The sequence below is a fragment of the Limanda limanda genome, chromosome 1 (genome assembly GCF_963576545.1).
Source record: "Limanda limanda chromosome 1, fLimLim1.1, whole genome shotgun sequence".
Taxonomy (NCBI): domain Eukaryota; kingdom Metazoa; phylum Chordata; class Actinopteri; order Pleuronectiformes; family Pleuronectidae; genus Limanda; species Limanda limanda.
In genome coordinates this window covers 22,431,284-22,451,929 of record NC_083636.1, presented here as the reverse complement: position 1 = coordinate 22,451,929, position 20,646 = coordinate 22,431,284, and the positions used below count along the sequence as shown (strand labels likewise).

At 43.5% G+C, this 20,646-nt stretch overlaps 1 protein-coding gene across 2 annotated transcripts; it reads right to left on the bottom strand.

Annotated features, from left to right (window-relative positions):
• Nucleotides 1–1,366: 1,366 nt before the first annotated feature.
• On the bottom strand, nt 1,367–19,912 carry eps8a (epidermal growth factor receptor pathway substrate 8a). 2 transcript variants are annotated; one of them, XM_061067973.1, is made up of 21 exons: nt 19,568–19,912; nt 12,532–12,617; nt 12,106–12,173; nt 11,160–11,227; nt 10,679–10,840; nt 10,460–10,609; nt 9,972–10,054; nt 9,763–9,899; nt 9,410–9,483; nt 9,015–9,141; nt 8,732–8,820; nt 8,533–8,607; nt 8,255–8,403; nt 8,007–8,172; nt 7,796–7,926; nt 7,274–7,385; nt 6,898–7,038; nt 6,156–6,402; nt 5,595–5,781; nt 5,199–5,331; nt 1,367–1,526 (listed from the first exon to the last, which is right to left on the bottom strand). In XM_061067973.1, exons 2-21 carry the CDS (start codon nt 12,594–12,596, stop codon nt 1,416–1,418), a joined length of 2,475 nt encoding a protein of 824 aa, XP_060923956.1. In that variant the 5' UTR covers nt 12,597–12,617; nt 19,568–19,912; the 3' UTR covers nt 1,367–1,415. The 2 variants fall into 2 exon arrangements, with proteins under 2 accessions (XP_060923956.1, XP_060923964.1); XM_061067981.1 differs by having other exon boundaries at nt 7,895–7,926.
• Nucleotides 19,913–20,646: the final 734 nt, after the last annotated feature.

The window sequence follows — 20,646 nt, the reverse complement described above, 5'->3', positions numbered from 1 at the left end:
CCCACAAGAGGGCAGCGTTTGTATAAGAGATATTTTGGCTCGGTGTCGTCCATCTTTATTTATCTTTGATTTGCGGTAACAAACTGTGACGTGCTTTCAGCTTCTGATCGTTGATCAAGAAAAAAATATCCACAGATTGATTCTGGAGTCGGAGGAAGTTCGTGACTGGCACAAACCAATCAGGAGATAAACACAGAGGAGGGGGCGGGGTTATAATGATTGACACATCACTTTTCAGTTCTGTTAATGAACCTTGTCGCTGTTGGCGGAGCCTGAGGAAACGTTCAGGGTTTTGACCTTTGACCTCTTCCAGAGAAGCTGGTTTCCAACAGACGATAAACGAAGCAGCAGCTGAATCTAACGTCTCAATCAACTAATCACATGCAGTTAATGGGTAATTATCATGAAGCTTTGAAAATAAATCTTCAGTGGATTCTATCATTAATTATATTAAGTTATTGAAACAATAAAAAGAAGATAAACTATGAAATATTCTCTCGACCCAAAACAAATCTGAAATGTACAGTTATGTTTTTCTACAACATCAGTTTTCATCAGCTCCAGTTTGTCTTTTCTTTACATTCAGTGAAACATCTCGTTTCTTTAAAACTTGAAAAGAATCAAATGTTTCATCATCAACATGTAGATTAATTCAGTGTTTAGATGGAAGATCAACAGGAAACTGACATTAATGGTTTTGACATTTGATCTCTTTGTTAACGGGATTCGTATTCGATATGTCGGCTGATGACAGTTATCAACTTCTCAAGAATCAGGACATTAAATTAACAAAACTAAGATTTATATTTACATCGTAGGAATTGAGACATTTTGGTTCAGCAAGCAAAGGTTCAAATCAATTTTTTACATCTTCATTTTAATTTTCATCAGTTTGAAGCGTCTGAAACAAACTGGAGCCGACGAGCAGCAGCGGAAACATCCGGAGTCGTCACGTGACCCGACATGCAGGAAGTTCCTCAGGAGATGCTTTTACTTTTTAATCCTGCGGAGACGAGCCGAGCACTTCCTGTCTGCGTCTCATTATCTCTACAAACTCAGCGTGGTCCATCGCCGCCTGAGGAAGGAGAGAGAGAACAGCAGGCCGCAGTTTGAAATGAGGAGATAAAGAGGAGGAGGAGGGAGGGAGAAGGGGGGATGGGGGAGGGAGGAGGGAGGAGGAGAGAGGAAGAGGAGGAGGGAGGAGATAGGGAGGGAGGGAGGGAGGGAGGGAGGGAGGGAGGGAGGGAGGGAGGAGAGAGGAGAGAGGAGGAGGGAGGAGAGAGAGAACAGCGGGCCGCAGTTTGAAAAGAGGAGATACAGAGGAGGGAGGGAGGAGGAGAGAAGGGAGGGAGGGAGGAGTGAGGAGGGAGGAGGGAGGAGGGAGGGAGGGAGGGAGGGAGGAGGCCATGAGGAGCTCAGTGGGAGCTTCCTTCATCAAAAGACTCCACCCCCGAGTCACATGTGGTCGCTGCAAGTTTCTCCTGACGCCTCCTCATGACCTCCTGAAGCTCCGAGCCCGAACTCCTCTGAGAAGGGAGAAGGAGGGGGAGGAGGAGAGGGGGGAGAGAGAATGAAGCCGGGAGATAAAAGAGAAAGCAGAGACAGAGAAAACATCCGATTAGAAAACGTGAACAAACTAAATGAAGACGTGATGTCAGACTCTCGTGGAACTTCAAAGAATCAAGTGTTTGAAATGTTTGTTTGGTAGTTGTCTGTGATTGGCTCCTTGTTTCAGAATCCAGTGATTTGATTGGCTAAGAATGAATCTCTTATTATTATGAAGAGTTTCTGTTCAGGTTCAGTTTGTTTCCTGGAGATTTGAGGAGTTTTCCTCAACGTCTCCAAGTCTCCTCGTCAGATTACGGCTGAGCTGATATGACGTTTTATGGATGAAGCTCTAAACGACCAGGAAGCTTCTGGTGACGCCGCTGTGAGGAGCCAGGAGGCATTTTGGGTAACTATGTCTGAACCTGCTCGCACAAAGTTTGGTCTGATACGAATTAAAAAATCTATAACTGGGAAAATAGTCAGTTAAAGTATTGATGCTGAAATAAAAACTGAAAATCAGAAAAAAAAATTAATTAAATATTTAAATACAAAGTAAATGAACGAATGATGGAATCTTTTGAATCTACAAGTTTCTAAAACCTTTTTCCTCCCCGACATCAAAGTGGGAAACAGGAAGTAGAAATGCTCTGATGATATATGAATTCATCTTTTCTCCTTCAGTTCACGTCTCCTGCGAGCAGCTGCAGATCAAAGATGAAATCTTGTGAAAGAGTTTTAAATTCTGATCCAGAGAAAAAAAATGAAAGCTAAAAAAAACATAATTTCTCTCATGAAAGAAGGATTTTGAGGATTCGGGTTAAAAAATTTAAAACAACAATAAAATAAATTCTAATTATTTTGACATGATGAAGAACAACTTATACAAATAGCTGAATGCTAATCAAAGCTAAGCTAACACAGATGGAACTCAGATCTACATCCTGGTCTCTACAGGGGGCGGGGTCAGAGAGTGCACAGGTGAAAGGTCAGAGGTCAACAGGAAGTGCAGGTCAAGGTCATTAGCTGGTTCATTCAGGGAGTTTAAGGAGGACTTACTGATCTAAACAGCCACAGCAGGATGACAAATACTGGCGCTACCTTAAATTGCTGCTAAACATGAAACATCTCGTTCTGTCGGCCAGAGTCAGAAATTATAACTTGATCATAAAGTCGAGACAAGAAAGGTAGTTCGTTGTGTTTAAGTTAGATCAAGTGGTTTCAGAGGATTTCACCAGGAGCTGATCAGGTTCCTGTGAGGAGACGCTGATGTTTTGAGTGACTCTGGATGACAGAACGAGGCGGACGTCTTCTCACGATACCTTGATGAGTGTGGAAACAGAACCAGGTCAGAGGAGCTCAGAAGAAGACCTGCAAGTGGAAACAGACACCACAGACCAGAGGGACCGGAGGGTTTAAACAGAAAACATCTTCACCAGACCTACAGAAGATCAACAGACCTTCAACAGATCTACAGACCTTCAACAGATCTACAGCAGATCTACAGACCTTCTACAGACCTTCAACAGATCTACAGACCTTCAGCAGATCTACAGAGCTTCAACAGACCTGCACACCTTCAACAGATCTACAGACCTTCAACAGATCTACAGCAGATCTACAGACCTTCTACAGACCTTCAACAGATCTACAGACCTTCTACAGATCTACAGACCTTCAACAGCTCTACAGACCTTCAGCAGATCTACAGATCATCAACAGATCTACAGCAGATCTAGAGAACTTCAAGAGACACCACAGACCAGAGGGACCGGAGGGTTTAAACAGAAAACATCTTCACCAGATTGACAGATCTACAGACCTTCAGCAGATCTACAGACCTTCAACAGACCTACAGACCTTCAACAGATCTACAGCAGATCTTCTGACCTTCAACAGATCTACAGACCTTCAACAGATCTACAGACCTTCAACAGACCTTCAACAGATCTACAGACCAGAGGGAACGGAGGGTTTAAACAGAAAACATCTTCACCAGACCTACAGAAGATCAACAGACCTTCAACAGATCTACAGCAGATCTACAGACCTTCTACAGACCTTCAACAGATATACAGACCTTCAGCAGATCTACAGACCTTCAACAGATCTACAGCAGATCTACAGACCTTCAACAGATCTACAGCAGATCTACAGACCTTCAACAGGCACCACAGACCAGAGGGACCGGAGGGTTTAAACAGAAAACATCTTCACCAGATCAACAGATCTACAGACCTTCAGCAGATCTACAGACCTTCAACAGACCTACAGACCTTCAACAGATCTACAGACCTTCAACTGCTCTACAGCAGATCTACAGACCTTCTACAGATCTACAGACCTTCAACAGCTCTACAGACCTTCAGCAGATCTACAGACCATCAACAGATCTACAGCAGATCTAGAGAACTTCAAGAGACACCACAGACCAGAGGGACCGGAGGGTTTAAAAAGAAAACATCTTCACCAGATTGACAGATCTACAGACCTTCAGCAAATCTACAGACCTTCAACAGATCTTTAGACCTTCAACAGATCTACAGACATTCAACAGACCTTTAACAGATCTACAGACCAGAGGGACGGGAGGGTTTAAACAGAAAACATCTTCACCAGATCGACAGACCTGCAGACCTTCAAAAGATCTACAGACCTTCAACAGATCTACAGCAGATCTACAGACCTTCTACAGATCTACAGACCTTCAACAGTTCTACAGACCTTCTACAGATCTACAGACCTTCAACAGATCTACAGACCTTCGACAGACCTTCAACCGATCTACAGACCTTCAACAGATCTACAGACCTTCAACAGATCTACAGACCTTCAACAGACCTTCTACAGATCTACAGACCTTCAACAGACCTTCTACAGATCTACAGACCTTCAACAGACACCACAGACTAGAGCGACCGGAGGGTTTAAACAAAAAACATCTTCACTAGACCTCCAACAGATCTACAGACCTTCTGCTTTGTTCAAGGTTTAATGTTGTAAATGTAGATCAGGTCACTTTCTGCCACTAGGGGGCTCTCAACCGAGATAATGAGAGAGGCTTCAGTAATTTGTTTTACTGAAATTCTAAATGTTAAGATTTTTTTATTATGTGGCGATGCCGGCAAGCTAGTTCTGGCAGGCAACTCGAGCTGCGCTGTGGCAATCATTTGACAAACGTCATGTGACATACCTCCCTCTCCACAAGCGTCTAATTACACAACCACCTCATCAGGTGGTCTATTTAACCAGAGAGACATTTCCCATCAACCCCTCTTGCTCGCACTGCTGCTGCATTATTGCCCCCAGTTGCTTCAGCCCCCCCAGCATCCACCTGTAGGCTCCAACGGGGGGGGGAATCAAGTATTTGCTCATCACTCCCATTATTCCTGTGTAATCATACGGGGGAGTGATTAAGTTGGAGCCTAGACGCCAAACACTAAATCTGTTGTGATGCTGCAATAATTCTGGAACGTGAGTTGTGATACTGAACTTTGAGTCACATGATCCATACTCTTTAAAATCGACCGAAAGGTGAGGAAATAAATTTCAGTTTCTTGACTTCAATCAAAGATTTAAAATTATTATTTTAAAAGGAAGAAGAATCTTTTCAAAGTAAAGTTAAGCACTGAAACGTTATGTTGGCGACTCACCTCCAGTGCGGCCTTCTGGACGGTCACCTGACTGAAGACGCGGGCGCCGTCGTCAGGACAAACCGTCTTCAGCTCCTCTTTGTTGAGAGAAAACAGCTGAGCTCCGGTGAGGACGCCGAGGCTGGTGATGGTGCTGCAGACAGGAAGTGGAGGTGAGGAGGAGGAGCTAACCACCACGTGAGGTTAATGAACTAAACATCGAAGTTAAAACAAACAGCCTGACAGACATCGAAGGACGTCTCATTAAGAAAATTCTAAAAATTAAAATAAAAATATTCTTCACTGTTCAGCAGAAATTTACAAAACTATAAAAAACATGGACGGAAATAAAACTGTGATCAAATAAATCTGTTGTTGTTTGGATGTTTCCACGGGTGAACGTGACGTCAAACTCACACTGGACTGAAGCCTTTGGCGTCCAACCAGACTTTCACGTCGTCAGGTGACGAGTCGTACGTGATGCTGACGGACGGGTGGACGCCGCCACCGCGGGCAGGAAGTGGAAACTTCTTCTGAGCGCTGCGACCCAGCGTCAGCCTGTGCATCAGCTCGTCCTGGACGTCCTCCATGTTGGACTTCCTGCCTGCAGGAGGACATGCAGCCGTCAGGTCACAAGACTGAAACATGGTCACATGATCTCTGAAGAGCCAGATTCGTCTGTTTCAACAAAACTCATCTGACACTAAAAAAAAAAACGTATCGAGAACTTTTAGAGAATAAAGACAAAACATCAAGTAACAACATTAATAAAATAGAGAAAACAGATTTGTTAGTTTTTACAAAACTACTTCATCACAGTTTGTAAGAGATGAACTTCCTAAAAAAACAAATGTTTTCCTGGATAAATTGTTCATAAGAATAACATTTCTTGTAATATACAAAATAATTAAAATGGCAAAAATGTAATTGAAGCGTTAAGGATATTGTTTGCAGTGTTTCTGTTATTGCTCGGCTCACGGTTGGAGGGGGCGGGTCTCTGGTTGTCGTGCTCCCTCATGGTGACGCCGCCGTGGTCGCTGGAGGCGGTGCTGTTCTGGCGGCTGACAGCGCTGCTGCCAGCTGACGGTTTGGCGGGCTCGGGGGCCGGGGGGGGCAGGGGCGGCGTGGGGAGCCTGGCGGGGGCCGGGGGGGGCGGCGTGGGGGCCGGGGGCATCGGGGTGGCAGCAGCTTTACCGGGGATCAGGTCCGTCCTCGTGGTCTGTTTCTGAGAGAGACAGGTTTATTTTGACAGGGAACTCGTTTGATCTCTAACGTGATGTCGTCTGTTCGTCTTTACCTCGTTCAACTCGCCCAATAATTGCTGCCGCGGTCAGAATAAAACAAACATGTTGTGATGAGACCAGGAAACAAACGTTTGATTCACGACACGTCAAACTCACGTCAAACTCACGTCAAACTCACGTCAAACTCACGTCAAACTACGAAATCTACGGCAGCATCGTCCTCTACGGACGACGTTCTACTCGTCAAACACACTTAGAGGTTGTGCCCGTCAGTCTAACTACGTGCAGCAGCAGCTCGGGACAGACGGTCCGTTAAGACGCAGAGCGGAGGACAAACTGTCGACCTACCTTAAACAACTCAAACTCCTTCTTTGGCATCATGAGCTTCAGTTATAGAAACACAACGAGTGGTTCATGAGACTCACGTTGGAATGGGACGTTGACTGGGCGACTTGGGCCTGGTGCTCATCTCTTACCTGGATGGTGTGGCTGTAGATGGGATCGGCTCGGCCCGACACGTCCACGGCTGTGGTGATTTCCAGGATGTTGTTTGGTACGTAGCCCGACGCCCCCGTGCCGTTACGAACCCTCCACCACTGCTTCCTGTCGTCCAGAACCTGGAAGACGAGAACCAGGGACGAGGGGGTTTAGGCAGAAGTCGCCAAATTGAAACGTTTGTTGATTTTTAAAATAATTTCATTTTTCTGAGATTTATTCAAAATAACATTGGATTTGTTTATTCTCTATTAGACGTCTGACATGTGATGACTTTGAACCAGATACTGTAAATACATGTAGTGCAACTTATATTAGAGAAATCTTAATAAATAAAAAACAACGTGAGCTTTTTACCTCGACAACCTCGTCTTTCAGGACAGAAAGTTCCGTGTTGTTTCTCGCCACAAAGTCAAATTTAGATTTGGCAAAAATATTTGGTTGATTTCTGGTTTCGGCATCAAAAGTTCTGGAAAAGACGAAGATCAGAGATTCAGAAGTTTGCATGGAAACGACAAGACAGCATCATACAGCACAAAACTTTAGTTCAGATCTGGAGACTTTGACCAATTTAATTTATTTATTTTTAGATTTACTAAATAAAAAAGTAAAAAATTTAGATATCTAAGCCGTGGAGAAATGTCCCGACTTTAATCCTGAAGTTTGAAGGAAATTCAGTTTTTTTTTTCAAGTTTTCAGATGAGAAAATAAAAAAGATTTAAAACAGATCAAGAATCAGATGAGAAATTTTAATTATCATAATAAAGAGATGAATAAATATTTCAGAATAAAAAAAAGGAATAAAAGGAGGCTGGATGAAAAGTCAGCAGCAGTAAAGTGGGATCAGTTCTCCAGGGCGTCGCGACCTCAGCTCGTTACCGGTCAACATGGCGGCTGACGGCGTGTTTGAACGCAGCCACGGCCGCGTCCTGATCCAGGATCTGCGTGCGTTTGTACGATGTGTTGGAAAAGGCGTACCCATCTGTCGGAGGGAACGACTGCAGCGCCGTCTGCTGGACAGACACGATATGACAGTTAATTCAACACAAACAGATTTGGCATCGCGGACATAAAGGAGGAGGAGCCTGACCTCCTGAGCCAGCCTCCTCGTCAGCTCCTCCTGTCTCTGGCTCTCTGCCAGCTGAGTCAGCTCCGCCTCTCGACTCCGAGTCACCACCGGGGACGCCACCGGCTCCCAGCCGTCACGAAACGTCAGCACGCAGGGCGGGAAGTAGTGATCCCTCGGCCACTCCAACCTGGAGACGGGTTCAAATCAGCTTCATGCTGTTGATGTTTCATAAGTTTATATGTTCAAGTGCAGTTTCCATGTTGTTTCACCTGCATTTGGTCCAGCCGTCTCCCAGGGCGACCCACAGGTGTCTCTCCTCCGCCGTCCCTGAGGCATGAAGGAAGTCGATGGTGTCTCTAGTGAGAAGAGGAACCACGACGCTGCGAGCCAGGTCCGGGCTGCCGGACGCCTGGATCACCTGAGGAGGGCGGGAGGGTCAGAGCGAGGCCTCGTCCACAGCAACACAGATCAAACAAGAAATCAAGTACATGTATGTGAACATGTATGTGTATTAAAATACATGATTTGATATGACCACAAGTCTGACCATTCTGAGTGGAGTGAACAGGAAGTGAACCAAGTCTGTGGAGCTCGGGTTTTGGATGTGATCCTTCAGCTTCCCCTGCACAACAGAACATGAGGTCAGTGAATGCATCATCACTCCACAAGGAGGAGGAGGAGGAGTAGGAGGAAGAGGAGGAGGAGTAGGAGGAGCAGGAGAAGGAGGAAGAGGAGGAGTCTCACACCAGCTGGTTGAAGGCGTGTTTAAACTTCTGAAAACAGTCGACGAACTCGTCCTCTCCGGGGGTTTTGGAGCGCAGAGTCAGGACTCCCTCTGGTGGACACAAGGTGGAAGAGAAAAGAGTGAAACTATTACAATATGATCTGTAAATAAATAATAAAAATACAGTTATACAGTTGTAACACATGTATACACAAACACAGATGTAAACAACATAATAATAACACGTTAAAGAAGAAGCTCAGTGATTGGTTCACACTCTGACTTCCTGTTTCACACGCTCTCACCTCCCGGACCTTTCTTTTTATTCTTCTTGATCTTCTTCCTCTTGGACAGATCGGCGAACGCTTCGGCCGCTTTCTGAAGTTTGGTGACGAAGAACTCAATGTCGTCCAGGATGTGGTTAAGGATTTGCTGTGGAGAATAAAAGCTGGTTTCTAATTGGCTCGGACAATTCGAGACGTTTACGATGAAACGTGAACAAACAGACGAGCTCTGACGTTTTTCTTTATTAAGCAGATTTTTCTTCAAAGCTTCTGAACTCAGATTATGTCTGAACACGACGACGTTCTTCAATCAGCTTTAATCCTTCGTCATCTTTTGTTCCGTGAACCCGACGACCTCAGATTTAATCCGAGCTCAGAACACGACGTGGTTAAAAAGAACAACGGAGACAACGCACCACGTGTCCGTCCACTCGGGACGCCGTCATCTCCGCCGGCCCCTCCTCCCCCGACATCTGGCGCTGCTGCTCGTCTGCGACACAAAGGGATTTTTAAGTTTTGATTTGTTTAAGTGTTGATATTTTATTGTGATCCTCCTACATCAATAAAAATGTGTATTTTTATTTGTGAGATATTCTTCACATTTAGAGATATGATTTGCTCAGCTGTTCTTATAAATAAAGACACAATCAAGTGATAATTAACTTTCAGAATATTAGTTGGTTTTAATCTAGTTTTAAATAAAGAGGTTTTAATTAAAAACTAATTTAAGTCTTTTGTTGCAGGCTCCTCCTACAAAGTGACCACTCACAGTCTTGCTGCTCATTGGTCCAGGCCGACCAGGCGGCCGCTCTGCTCTTCACGTCCAGCTGATTGGACGATGCAGGGGGTTGGGGGGCGGGAGCAGGCGGGGGAGGTGGAATGACCCCGCCACTCTTCAGGATCATCCTGCAGACAAGTGGATCAGCCAATCAGGAGTCAGCGTGATGAACAGTGTGTGATAAAACATTGGGTTCTTACTTCAGAGTCTCCGGTCTCTTCTTCACTTTCCCTCCTTTGGCATCAGTCGTGGCACTTTCTACGTCTGCGTGGATCAAGTTCGCCTGACGACAAAATCAACACAAAGGTTTGAGACAAAAGTTCTTTAATCTGTCGTTAATAAAGTTTTAAAGATTCAAACACAGTTGCATTACAGCTATAATCACTTCCTCTCATCATCAGTAGTGGTGTTCCGCAGGGCTCTGTTCTTGGTCCTTTACTATTTACAATTAAACTAAAACAGCATCATTTTCATTGATTCATTTAAATCTATCAACACTTTTTATAAATCCTTATTAAATGTACGCGCTCAGATACTAATATCGTCACCACAGAGATTTTACAGCTGAAGTGTCTCAATGGAACAAAGAGCGTTTCCAAGGTTTAATCTCAGTTTATTCATGTGACATCATCAGAGGTCGAGGAGTTTCCCTCGTAACACATTAAAGAACCAATCAGGGGCCGGTTACCTTGATGTCGTCGCACTGGAACAGGTGCAGGTCTGCTTTGGTTTGACCCGACTCTTTACACACCAGAGCCAAGATGGAGTCGAAGCTGCAGGTGTTCATCACAGCCTGACAGTGCTGGATCGTCCCAATGGGAAAGTTCTCCAGCTCGTTCTGAAACAGAATCAACAGCCGGTGAGGCGTGGCCGGGCGCCGTCAGGTCAAACCTCAGGGGACACTAACCTGGGTGTCCTGGTCGATGAGGCTGACACTCTTCTCCTCCACCTGCAGCAGCATCTCCTGAGTCCATACCTTCCCTTTAGCGTCCAGCAGGCGGAGACGCCGGATCCCGTCGTCCACGGTGATCAACCCGTCTTTACGGTCCAACACGAAAGTGGTGAGGTGCTGAACACAGGAGAACACGGTGAACACACAGACACTGAAGCTGCACCTGCTTCTATCTTTATAACAACAATGTATTCAATGTGAATCCAACTTCAAAATAATCAATAGATCGATGAGTCATGTGGATATTGATGATACTCCTTTGATGAAATAAGTCTGAATATAAAGATTCATTTTTCTGATTTAAACAAGAGCACATGAACACACCTCCACTTACAGAGTATGAGGACAACTTTTGTATCTGTAAATTATTCTATTAACAAGAATGATCTCATCTTACGTTATACACACATGACTTTATGGGATATTAAGATCTGACCTCCACGTGGTACTGGGACGTGTCCGTCAGGCTGTTGATACTGGTTTTGGTGAAATGTTTTCTTTGTTCTGATTCAAAAACAAACAAATAAATCAGGTCCCAACAGGAGCGAGTTCACAAACTTTATCTTTGTTAGAATATAAATCTCACGTCAGAGTCGTGTGTTTAAAATGAATCCTTGTTTCCTTATTGATTTAATTCTGAAGAAACATTAATCACAGGATTCAGAAGAAAAACACAAACAACTGAAAACTTCAGATCAACATTACATCAAATTATTATTTTAAAGTCCAGCTGGAAACAAATAAACTGTCTAAATATTTTAAAATGTCAGACTTTAGTTTTCTTACTGTAAGAAGACTTATGATCACTTTATTTAAACAATTAAGATTCAAATAATATTTTTATAGTTGAACCATTTGAGCTGGTTTGTTTTTACTCTGTGAACCTGAAGCTTTCATTTGATTTAAATTCAGGACGTTTGACTCATCGTCCAAAAGGAGAAAAGAAACTTTCTGTTCACTCATCGTTTGACCTCCGGGATCGACACTAGAGAAAGTACTCTGTTTTAATTCAAAGTGTTTTCATCTTGTTACCAGGAACAGAAATAAATTAAATATTGACTCAGTTACAGTCACACGAGGTCGGGAACGAGGTGACACACACACGCACACACACTCACACACCCTCACTTTGACTTTTCTTTTTATGTTTGGACGATGAACGTAGGAAATAGATTTCATCGGATCCTGTTCATGAGGGTAAAGGAGACAAACTTCAGGGCGGACTCAGAACATCAACAACACAAGGGGCTACGAGTCACAAACCATCACATGTTCAAAATCAGTGTTTCCCCCCGTGTGGTTGTTGATACAGTTCAGGCTGATTGAGGAGACGTTTATGTGGTTGGATTCATTTCATGATGTTTCGAAGATTAGAAACTCACCATACAGAGCTTTGGCACCGGACTTGGCTTTACTTCTGAGAGGCTCCGGAGACCGAGAGTCGAGACCACTATAATGGAGAGAAACACACAAACTGTTAGAACACAACTCGTCTAGTGATCATTGATTTATTATTTATTAATCTGCAGAGGTTGTTTTCTTCAGTTGGATTTAAAGAGACTTCAAACAAAATATGTTAAAAAAAAAAAACTAATTCAAGAGAGAAACTGAAAGACATAAACTCTGGAAAATATTGTCTGTTAGCATTCACAGCGCGTTGGGAACATTTGGACCAGAGGTGGCGCTCAAGTTCCACTTGTCTACGTCACATGTACGACAGCTGAAGATGTCATGCACGATATGAGTAACTGCAGGTGTGTGTGTCTCATCAGGTTCAGGAGCAGCAGGGACGTGACTCAGATACTGACTTCATGTTGGAGTCGTACGAGCCGAAGCCTCCAGAGGCGAGAGCTGGAGCTTCGTATCCGTTCATCCTGCTTCACCAGGACCTCAGCTGGAACGAGAAGAAACACATCAGACCTTCTGCTCTCACAGACACTCTCTACAGTTCACACACAAATTAAATCCATTTAGTTTCTTCAGATTTCCTGCAAAATAGATTTGATTCATTACATAGATTCATTATGATCCATGATTGAATTCAGGAGGAAGCAGCTGGTCACAGTTTGGAGACACAGTGAAGAACATGAGGAAACTTCAGGAAACCAACCATCAGAGTTTCATCTTCTGCTCGTTAGAGAATCATCAAAACCTCTCGTCAGACTGAAATTAAAAGAAATCCACTCGCTCGGTTCCTAAATCTACACTGAAGACACGTGTGATTACTTTTCCCACGACTCCATTTTGGACTCTGCATCCATGACAACAGCCTGGGAGGCAAAGTTCAGGGAGAAAAGAGAGAAAGCTTCAAACTTCTGCTTCAAAAACAGATTGAACGTCTCAGCTGTGAAGACAGATGGACTCGTATGAGACAGACTCGGGTTTCTGTCTCTGTTTCCAGGACCACGTCTCTAAAAATAAACCCTTAGGATGTTTGTTGTGTTCAAAGATAAAAGAGGAAACTCTTAAATCTATTGACTCTTCCGCTGACCTTTCACAATAAAAGAGGGTGTGAGCGTCCTGTAGCGATCACAGTTATCAGTCGTCGAGCAGCTGCTCAACGCAACATCTGCGCACGCACAGACACAACTCACACACGCACACACACAACCACACACACGCATGCACGCACACACAGGCAAGCACACACACACACGCAAGCACACACACAAGCACAGTACAGAGGGGAAAGGTAGACATTTATAGATGTTCCTGATTCCTGTCACTGGTCGTTTATGAACTATCATCCTATGTGTGTGTGTGTATATATATACAGTATATATATATATATATATATATATATAGGTAAAGTCTGTACTGAAGAGCTGACTGAGCGTTTCTGTGACGACCACATACAGTACACATTGTCTGGTGTTGCCATGGGAACACAGAGGATCCACTGTCTGCAGCAAGTACACAACTGCAGAGACGCTCAGTGTGTGTGTGTGTGTGTTTATCTTATTGTGTGTTCACGCGTGTTATTATGTGTTCCTGTGTGTTTGTGCTGCAGTTTAATATGTAACTGAGAAAACAGAGGTGGAGTCATGTGACACAGGTAACACAACAGAGGAGGACGTTCAGAACAAGCTGGTTCATTAACATCCTTTATAAAAAAAACTCACTTCATCTGTTAATCATTCAGAACAAAAACAGTAGAAACCAGTCGACAATTAATCTACAGTTTTATCTGAGGAAAAGTTCAAAACCACAACATATTCCATTTATTGTAGAATAGAATGAAGGATCCTTATATTTCTCCTTAAAAACGGTTTGACTGTAACTCTGAACTAAACTCACCTAACCTAAACTAACCTAAACTAACCCTAAACTTTATTCTGATGTAAAAGTCATAACCCTCAAACAGCCTTTGACAGAGTGGGGGCCGCTCTAAATGTCCTCACTTTGTAAAATAAAAGTAAAAGTCCACACACACCCTGTGATGCATGTCCCTGACAGAGACACGCCCCCTGACCAGGTGACTAGCGACGAGGAGGTGACGAACGTTCACTTTACAAGATGAAGATCAATAGATCAGGAGTTTCTTGCTCAGAAGATCCGACCTCTGGGTGTTTAAAAAAACAGGAGAGTCCGTTAAATTCTAACTGAAGTTCAAACACAGTGTCAATGAGCGACCAGAGACAGGAAGTGTGCGTTCCCCCCCGACCTCTTAGAGCTGAGGACGTCCTCCTCACCAGCGTCAGTGTCACTTCTGTCCGTCACACAAAAGCCAATCGATTTGAGACGAGACTCTGAAACCAGCAGGACGATCCATCGCCTTCCTCAGGACAGATTTAACATTTACAGACGCTCCCTAAATGCCTCACCTGAGGTTTCAGTATGTTCATTTACAGACGCTCCCTAAATGCCCCAAAAATAACCTGAAGATTATCTTTAGAGATAAACTTTGCAGTTTGGCTTAAATCACAAAAAATGTAATTCTTTCATTTCAAATCTATGATTTTCAACTCAGATTAAAACCAGATTATCTGGTAAAACTGTGACATTGACTAAATGAACTGAAATAACATAATTTTTTATTTAATCTGAGATTAAATTAATTATACAAATATTTTAAAAATTCCAAAGTCATTAATCCAGACATGTGTATTATTATAATATAATCAGAATAACTTTAATAAACCTCTGAGGTTCAGAATGAAATCTGTTTAACTGAAACAGGTCATAGCTTCCTGTTGCTGTTGGAAACATTTGCTCTGGTTTAACAATGATTCTGTGAAACACGAGCTGTGGTAATGAGAGCGAGAGCAGCTCAGCTGATTGATTAACATTCGTCTGATTCGCCAGATCGAGGCCACGAGGCTCCGATGGGAGCTTCTCGTTTATCTCACTGTAACCTACATACTGTACTGGGTTCCCTGTTTCCCCTTGTTTCCAGTCTGAATGCTAAGCTAGGCTACTGTTTCCCCTTGCTTCCAGTCTGTATGCTAAGCTAGGCTACTGTTTCCCCTTGCTTCCAGTCTGTATGCTAAGCTACAGCACAGTCCCTGCACTGGGTTCACTGAGTGTGTTTGAAGTGCATCAGCTCAGTGTCAGCTGCTGAGTTTGATGATTTCAGATTAGAAACAGATTCGTCACCTCTGGCTGTTTAATCCATCGACTCTGTGATCGACTCTAATCTGCAGCTGGGACACTGACTCACATGTTCACTGACCAGATGTGAAAACTACAAACTGTTCCCAGAGTAAACTACAGATTCATGGTCCGAACTGTGATGTCACTGTACAAATTATATATACAGAGTTATTCTAAATGAACTGTAGACACAGAGGAATATAAAGACAAAGAAGATTCTCAGGTTTAAAACTCAAACAGAACCGTTCTAAACTGAACGGTTACAGGATGTGAAACTTTTTTAAATTCAGAATATTCTCTTATGGTGTTTGATAATCTCATTAGTTTAATTCTTCTGATTGTGTGTTTATAGGTTAACGATGATTTGACATGTGTAGAAATCAAGAGAAATTTCACTTACACAAAAAACCAATAACTTAGAAGATAAAAAATATATATTTTGGGATGTAAGGAGTTTTAAACATGTCCTTCTACATGTTTAAAATTGTCCAGGCCATGTTTCCCTGGTAGCAACGGTAACAGTTTATAATAGTGTCACTTAAGATATTTTAGGATTTCGTTGAAGCACCAAGCTTCTGGTAAGTGGACGACCCGCTCTACCTCCTGAGACACAGCTCTGAATATTCCACAACATGGAAACCAACACAACCCTCAACTGGCCCGAATGAGCTGAACATCCTACACTGACAGACAGACACCAACAGAGCCTGAGAGCATATCTGAGAGTAACACACCTGAGATTAGCACAACGACAGTAACACACCTGAGAGTAACACACTGACAGACCGACACCAACAGAGCCTGAGAGCATATCTGAGAGTAACACAGCTAAGAGTAACACAATGACACTAACACACCTGACAGTAACACACCTGAGAGTAACACACTGACAGTAACACACCTGACAGTAACACACCTGACAGTAACACACCTGAGAGTAACACACTGACAGTAACACACCTGACAGTAACACACCTGAGAGTAACACACTGAGAGTAACACACCTGAGAGTAACACACTGACAGTAACACACCTGAGAGTAACACACTGAGAGTAACACACTGACAGTAACACACTGACAGTAACACACTGACAGTAACACAGTTGTGTACCTCACCCTGTGTCTTCAGGTGATCTTCAGACGAGCTGCAGCTCCTCGTCCCATTTGACAGATTAGCGAGGTCGGGGGGGATTTACTGCAGCTGACGAGTCTAAGCTGCTAATTAATGACTCATTGGCAGGGGGCGGGGCTTAGAGGCAAGCCCACAGGTGACGTTCTGTACGTCTATGACCTCACTGTCTCCCTGTCATGTGACTGGTGAGCGTCCAGGACGAACGGAACGCATCTGGAATTTTATATTCAAGTAGAAAACAAGTGGAAGAAGTAAAAATAAACTGTTAGTTACATATATTTGTATGAATCAATTTAAAAAACCAGAGAAGAGGAATTTTAAAGCAAGTTGTGAATTTATAACAAACTAGATAAAAACACAGAGATATTAAAAACTCTTCCTCTTTGATTCGTTGCAGCTGCTATGTGTCACAGTGAAAAGCATGTCTGACCTGAAGTACGTAACAAACGGAGCAGCAGCAACATTAACGTCACTTCATAAATATGTCTAAATGTTTTTATATCATTAACTAATCGATCGTACACACATCTGTGGTTTTACTTTCATGTGCTGCACCGTCATAAAGGTTCTGCTGCAGCTGAAGTTTCCTCATTAACCTCGTTCTCTTCCAGAACTCATTTAATATCCCGACACGACCTGGTTCCTCCAGCTGAGGGTCAGGAGCCTGACAGACGTCACAGAGGTCACAGGAGACTGACAGAGGTCACAGAGGTCACATGAGCCTGACCGAGGTCACAGGAGCCTGACAGAGGTCACAGGTATCTGACAGAGGTCACAGGAGCCTGAACAGGAAACTGAGTAACTTCTCTGCTTCTCACTGTTGGTCTTTGAGAAGCTCTGATGGTTAAAGGTTCTCAGAGAGAGAGAGAGACGGATCTAAACTTGATGTTCGTGTGCGACCTTCATCTGATCCACAGAACACCAGCAACTTGTTTTTCTGTTCCAGGGAAAATAAAAAACCTGATTAGAAAAGAAAACAAGAATCTGAGATAAGGAACATGAACCAACCAATCAGCAGCTTCCTGGTCACATGATCTCTGCAGGTCAAAGGTCAAACACTCCAGATCAGATTATTAATCCACTTCGAAGACGTTGACGTCGCTCCGGGTTTTAAAGAGTGACGATGTTAGTCGAAAATTATACAAACAATAAAGTTCAAATAGGCATTTATATAAATATGTAAAAAAATGTAATGATTAAAAATACACAAAATTTTCTTTCTCATGAGAATTCATCTATTTGTTTCTGTTTCATCTGCAACAAACCAACCAGTCAGAAAGATGCAGAACTATTGACTGATTGATTGACTGATTGATTGATTGACTGATTGATTGATTAACTGATTGACTGATTGACTGATCTCTGTGACCTCCGTCCTGCAGCCTCAGTGGGAAACTCGACTCATGTCAATCAGCTCCAGTTTCCTGTTTCTTTCCCACAATCCAACAGGGCAACACCTGGCAGGTACAGTTACATCACCCTGTCGTCAAGGTAACATGACACAAACAGCAGGAGCTCCCCGGAGACGCCCGGTAACCGGGTCAGAGCTTTTTCACTTTGACAAAACTATGATGTAATAAAAACAAGCGATCAATAATCAATATAAATAAATGTGTTTGTTGATAAATAACAATTTTGGCTGTAACAATACTTTGACTAATCGTCTCTTACTTCATAAAGTGACATTTGTACTTTTACTCACCTTGTTTGTAATTGTTTTTTTTAAGTCTCTTTAGAGAAAAGCTTCAGCGACATGAACGGTAATTTTATCAAAATATTCATAATCACAGTCATCATGAAGCAAACTGATTTTCCTCCACCAGATATTTTCCCTCCTCGTCTCTGGTTGTTTCCAAGAATAAAGCGTCCCACTAGAGACACTGGGAGGAAACGTCCAGGAATAGTGCAGGTCGGCCCCCAAGGGCCACAGAGGCCGAGGAGACGCTTCCCAGCAGCAGAGACCGGCCGAGGAGGACGGACAGGAAACTGTCCACTGACACAACTACTGACATCCAAGGGTCTCTGGTGTTTTCTACTGACACCACGACCTTTGACCTCCACCTTAAACAGCTGACACAGGACAGACATACACCTGAGGACAGACACACACCTGAAGATAGACACACACCTGAGGACAGACAAACACCTTAGGACAGACACACACCTGAGGACAGACACACACCAGATAACCAGACACACACCTGAGGACAGACACACACCAGATACACACAAGTGTTTCTGTCTCTCTGTGGTTGTGTGTCTCTGTGGTTGTGTCTCTTTGTGTCAGTGCAGGTTATTTTACCTTGCACACACACACACACACACACACACACACACACACACACACACACACACACACACACACACACACACACACACACACACACACACACACACACACACACACACACACACACACACACACACACACACACACACACACACACACACACACACACACACACACACACACACACACACACACACACACACACACACACACACACACACACACACACACACACACACACACACACACACACAAGCTAACAGCAGGTGTGTGTGATGCTAACAGGTCAGAGACAGGAGCGCTTGTTTTTCAGAGATGAACTGACCTTCACGTCCCCCGGGCGGGGACAATGAGGTGTTATCACACTCGCCTGTTGGTGGCGTTGTCTCTCACACCTGCTCCGTTAGTCTGACTCCGCTCACCTCGTTTAAGTGTTTGACTAAATTAAAAAGTACTTTTATATCCGTGTTAAACTCATGGTTCTATATTCTCGTTGTAAACCACATTAAATATACAATAAACTTTAGTGAACCGAACTCCATGAAATATTCTGCTTATTAAAAGGTACTCTCCCGCATAAAAATATATAATCGTATTTGAACCGGATTTTTACAGATAACTAGTTGTGTGTGTAGCTGTGGTTGACTTCGGCATAAATATGATCCAGTCTCAGACTGTAATTCTTAATAAACTGGGGATTTGACCCGGGTTTGGTGAGTCACAGCTCGGAGTGGTCCCGCAGGATGAATGGGTTCAATCCATAAGAATATAAGTGAAGTTTGGTTTGAAACACGAGCAGAACCACTGAACTCCGGATGGTGTCCTCACCTGCAGGTGCGAGGCAGCTTCCAACATGGCTCCGGTCCGGCTCCGGGTCCCGCTCCTCCGAACCCTCGGTACCGGACACGGGGACTTCTCCTCCGGTCACCGGGGCTCTGCTCTACCGGACTATCTCTCTCTCCGGTCGGTGGTGAACCGGACTCTCTCTCTCTCCCTCTCTCTCCGGTGAACCGGATTCTCTCTCTCTCTCTCGCCGGTGAACCAGGCTCTCTCTCTCTGGTCTCTTATGAACCGGACTCTCTCTCTCCCTCTCTCTCTCCCTCTCTCTCTCCCTCTCTCTCCGGTGAACCGGACTCGCTCTGGTGTGAGACTCGGTTTGGACTAAACTCTGAACAGCTGTTGAACCTGCAGGAGTGGGAGGAGACTGCTGCCCTACAGGACACGCCCCCTCTGCTCTCCAGGTTACACCATGAAGATTATTTTATTATTATATATAGTTTATTATAGATAATTACCACTAGTGTAAAGACAGTTAAACCTATGATTGTCATTTCTGTGCCTTTTTTGAAATGATTGACAGTGAAACTTAAACAGTAGGTGTACATGAGGGACTTTTTGGGGTTAGGACGCCCCCTGGTGCCGGACAGACTCAATACATAACACAAACAGGAGGTTTTCACTGTGCAAATATGTGTTATATGTAAACATGTTGTGTATTACATGTTGTGTCAACTGAGTGGAAAGTGTTTTATATTTCTGAATGAGATGTTTAAATATCATGTTTCTCCTCGGCAGGTGATGTGTGATTTGTGTGTCTGTTGTGCGTTTGTCCTGCTGAGTTCATCTGATGTTTTTTATTTTTTCTATCGTAGTTTTTCTTTGAAAATACGTTGACATTTTTTTCATTTTTAACAATTTAAGTAAAAAGATTATATTTCAACATTTGATTGGAGGGTCTGAGGACAACGGTGTTAATGAGTTTGTGTTGACACTGTATCCAACAGGGGGCGCTGTGGATGAACAGGTTTACATCTGAACGTCAGTTTCACTTCTTGATTGGTCACCTGAGCAGAAGAAGAAGAATCAAACTCAAACTGAGAATAAAACAAAAGATTCTGAGACAAAAA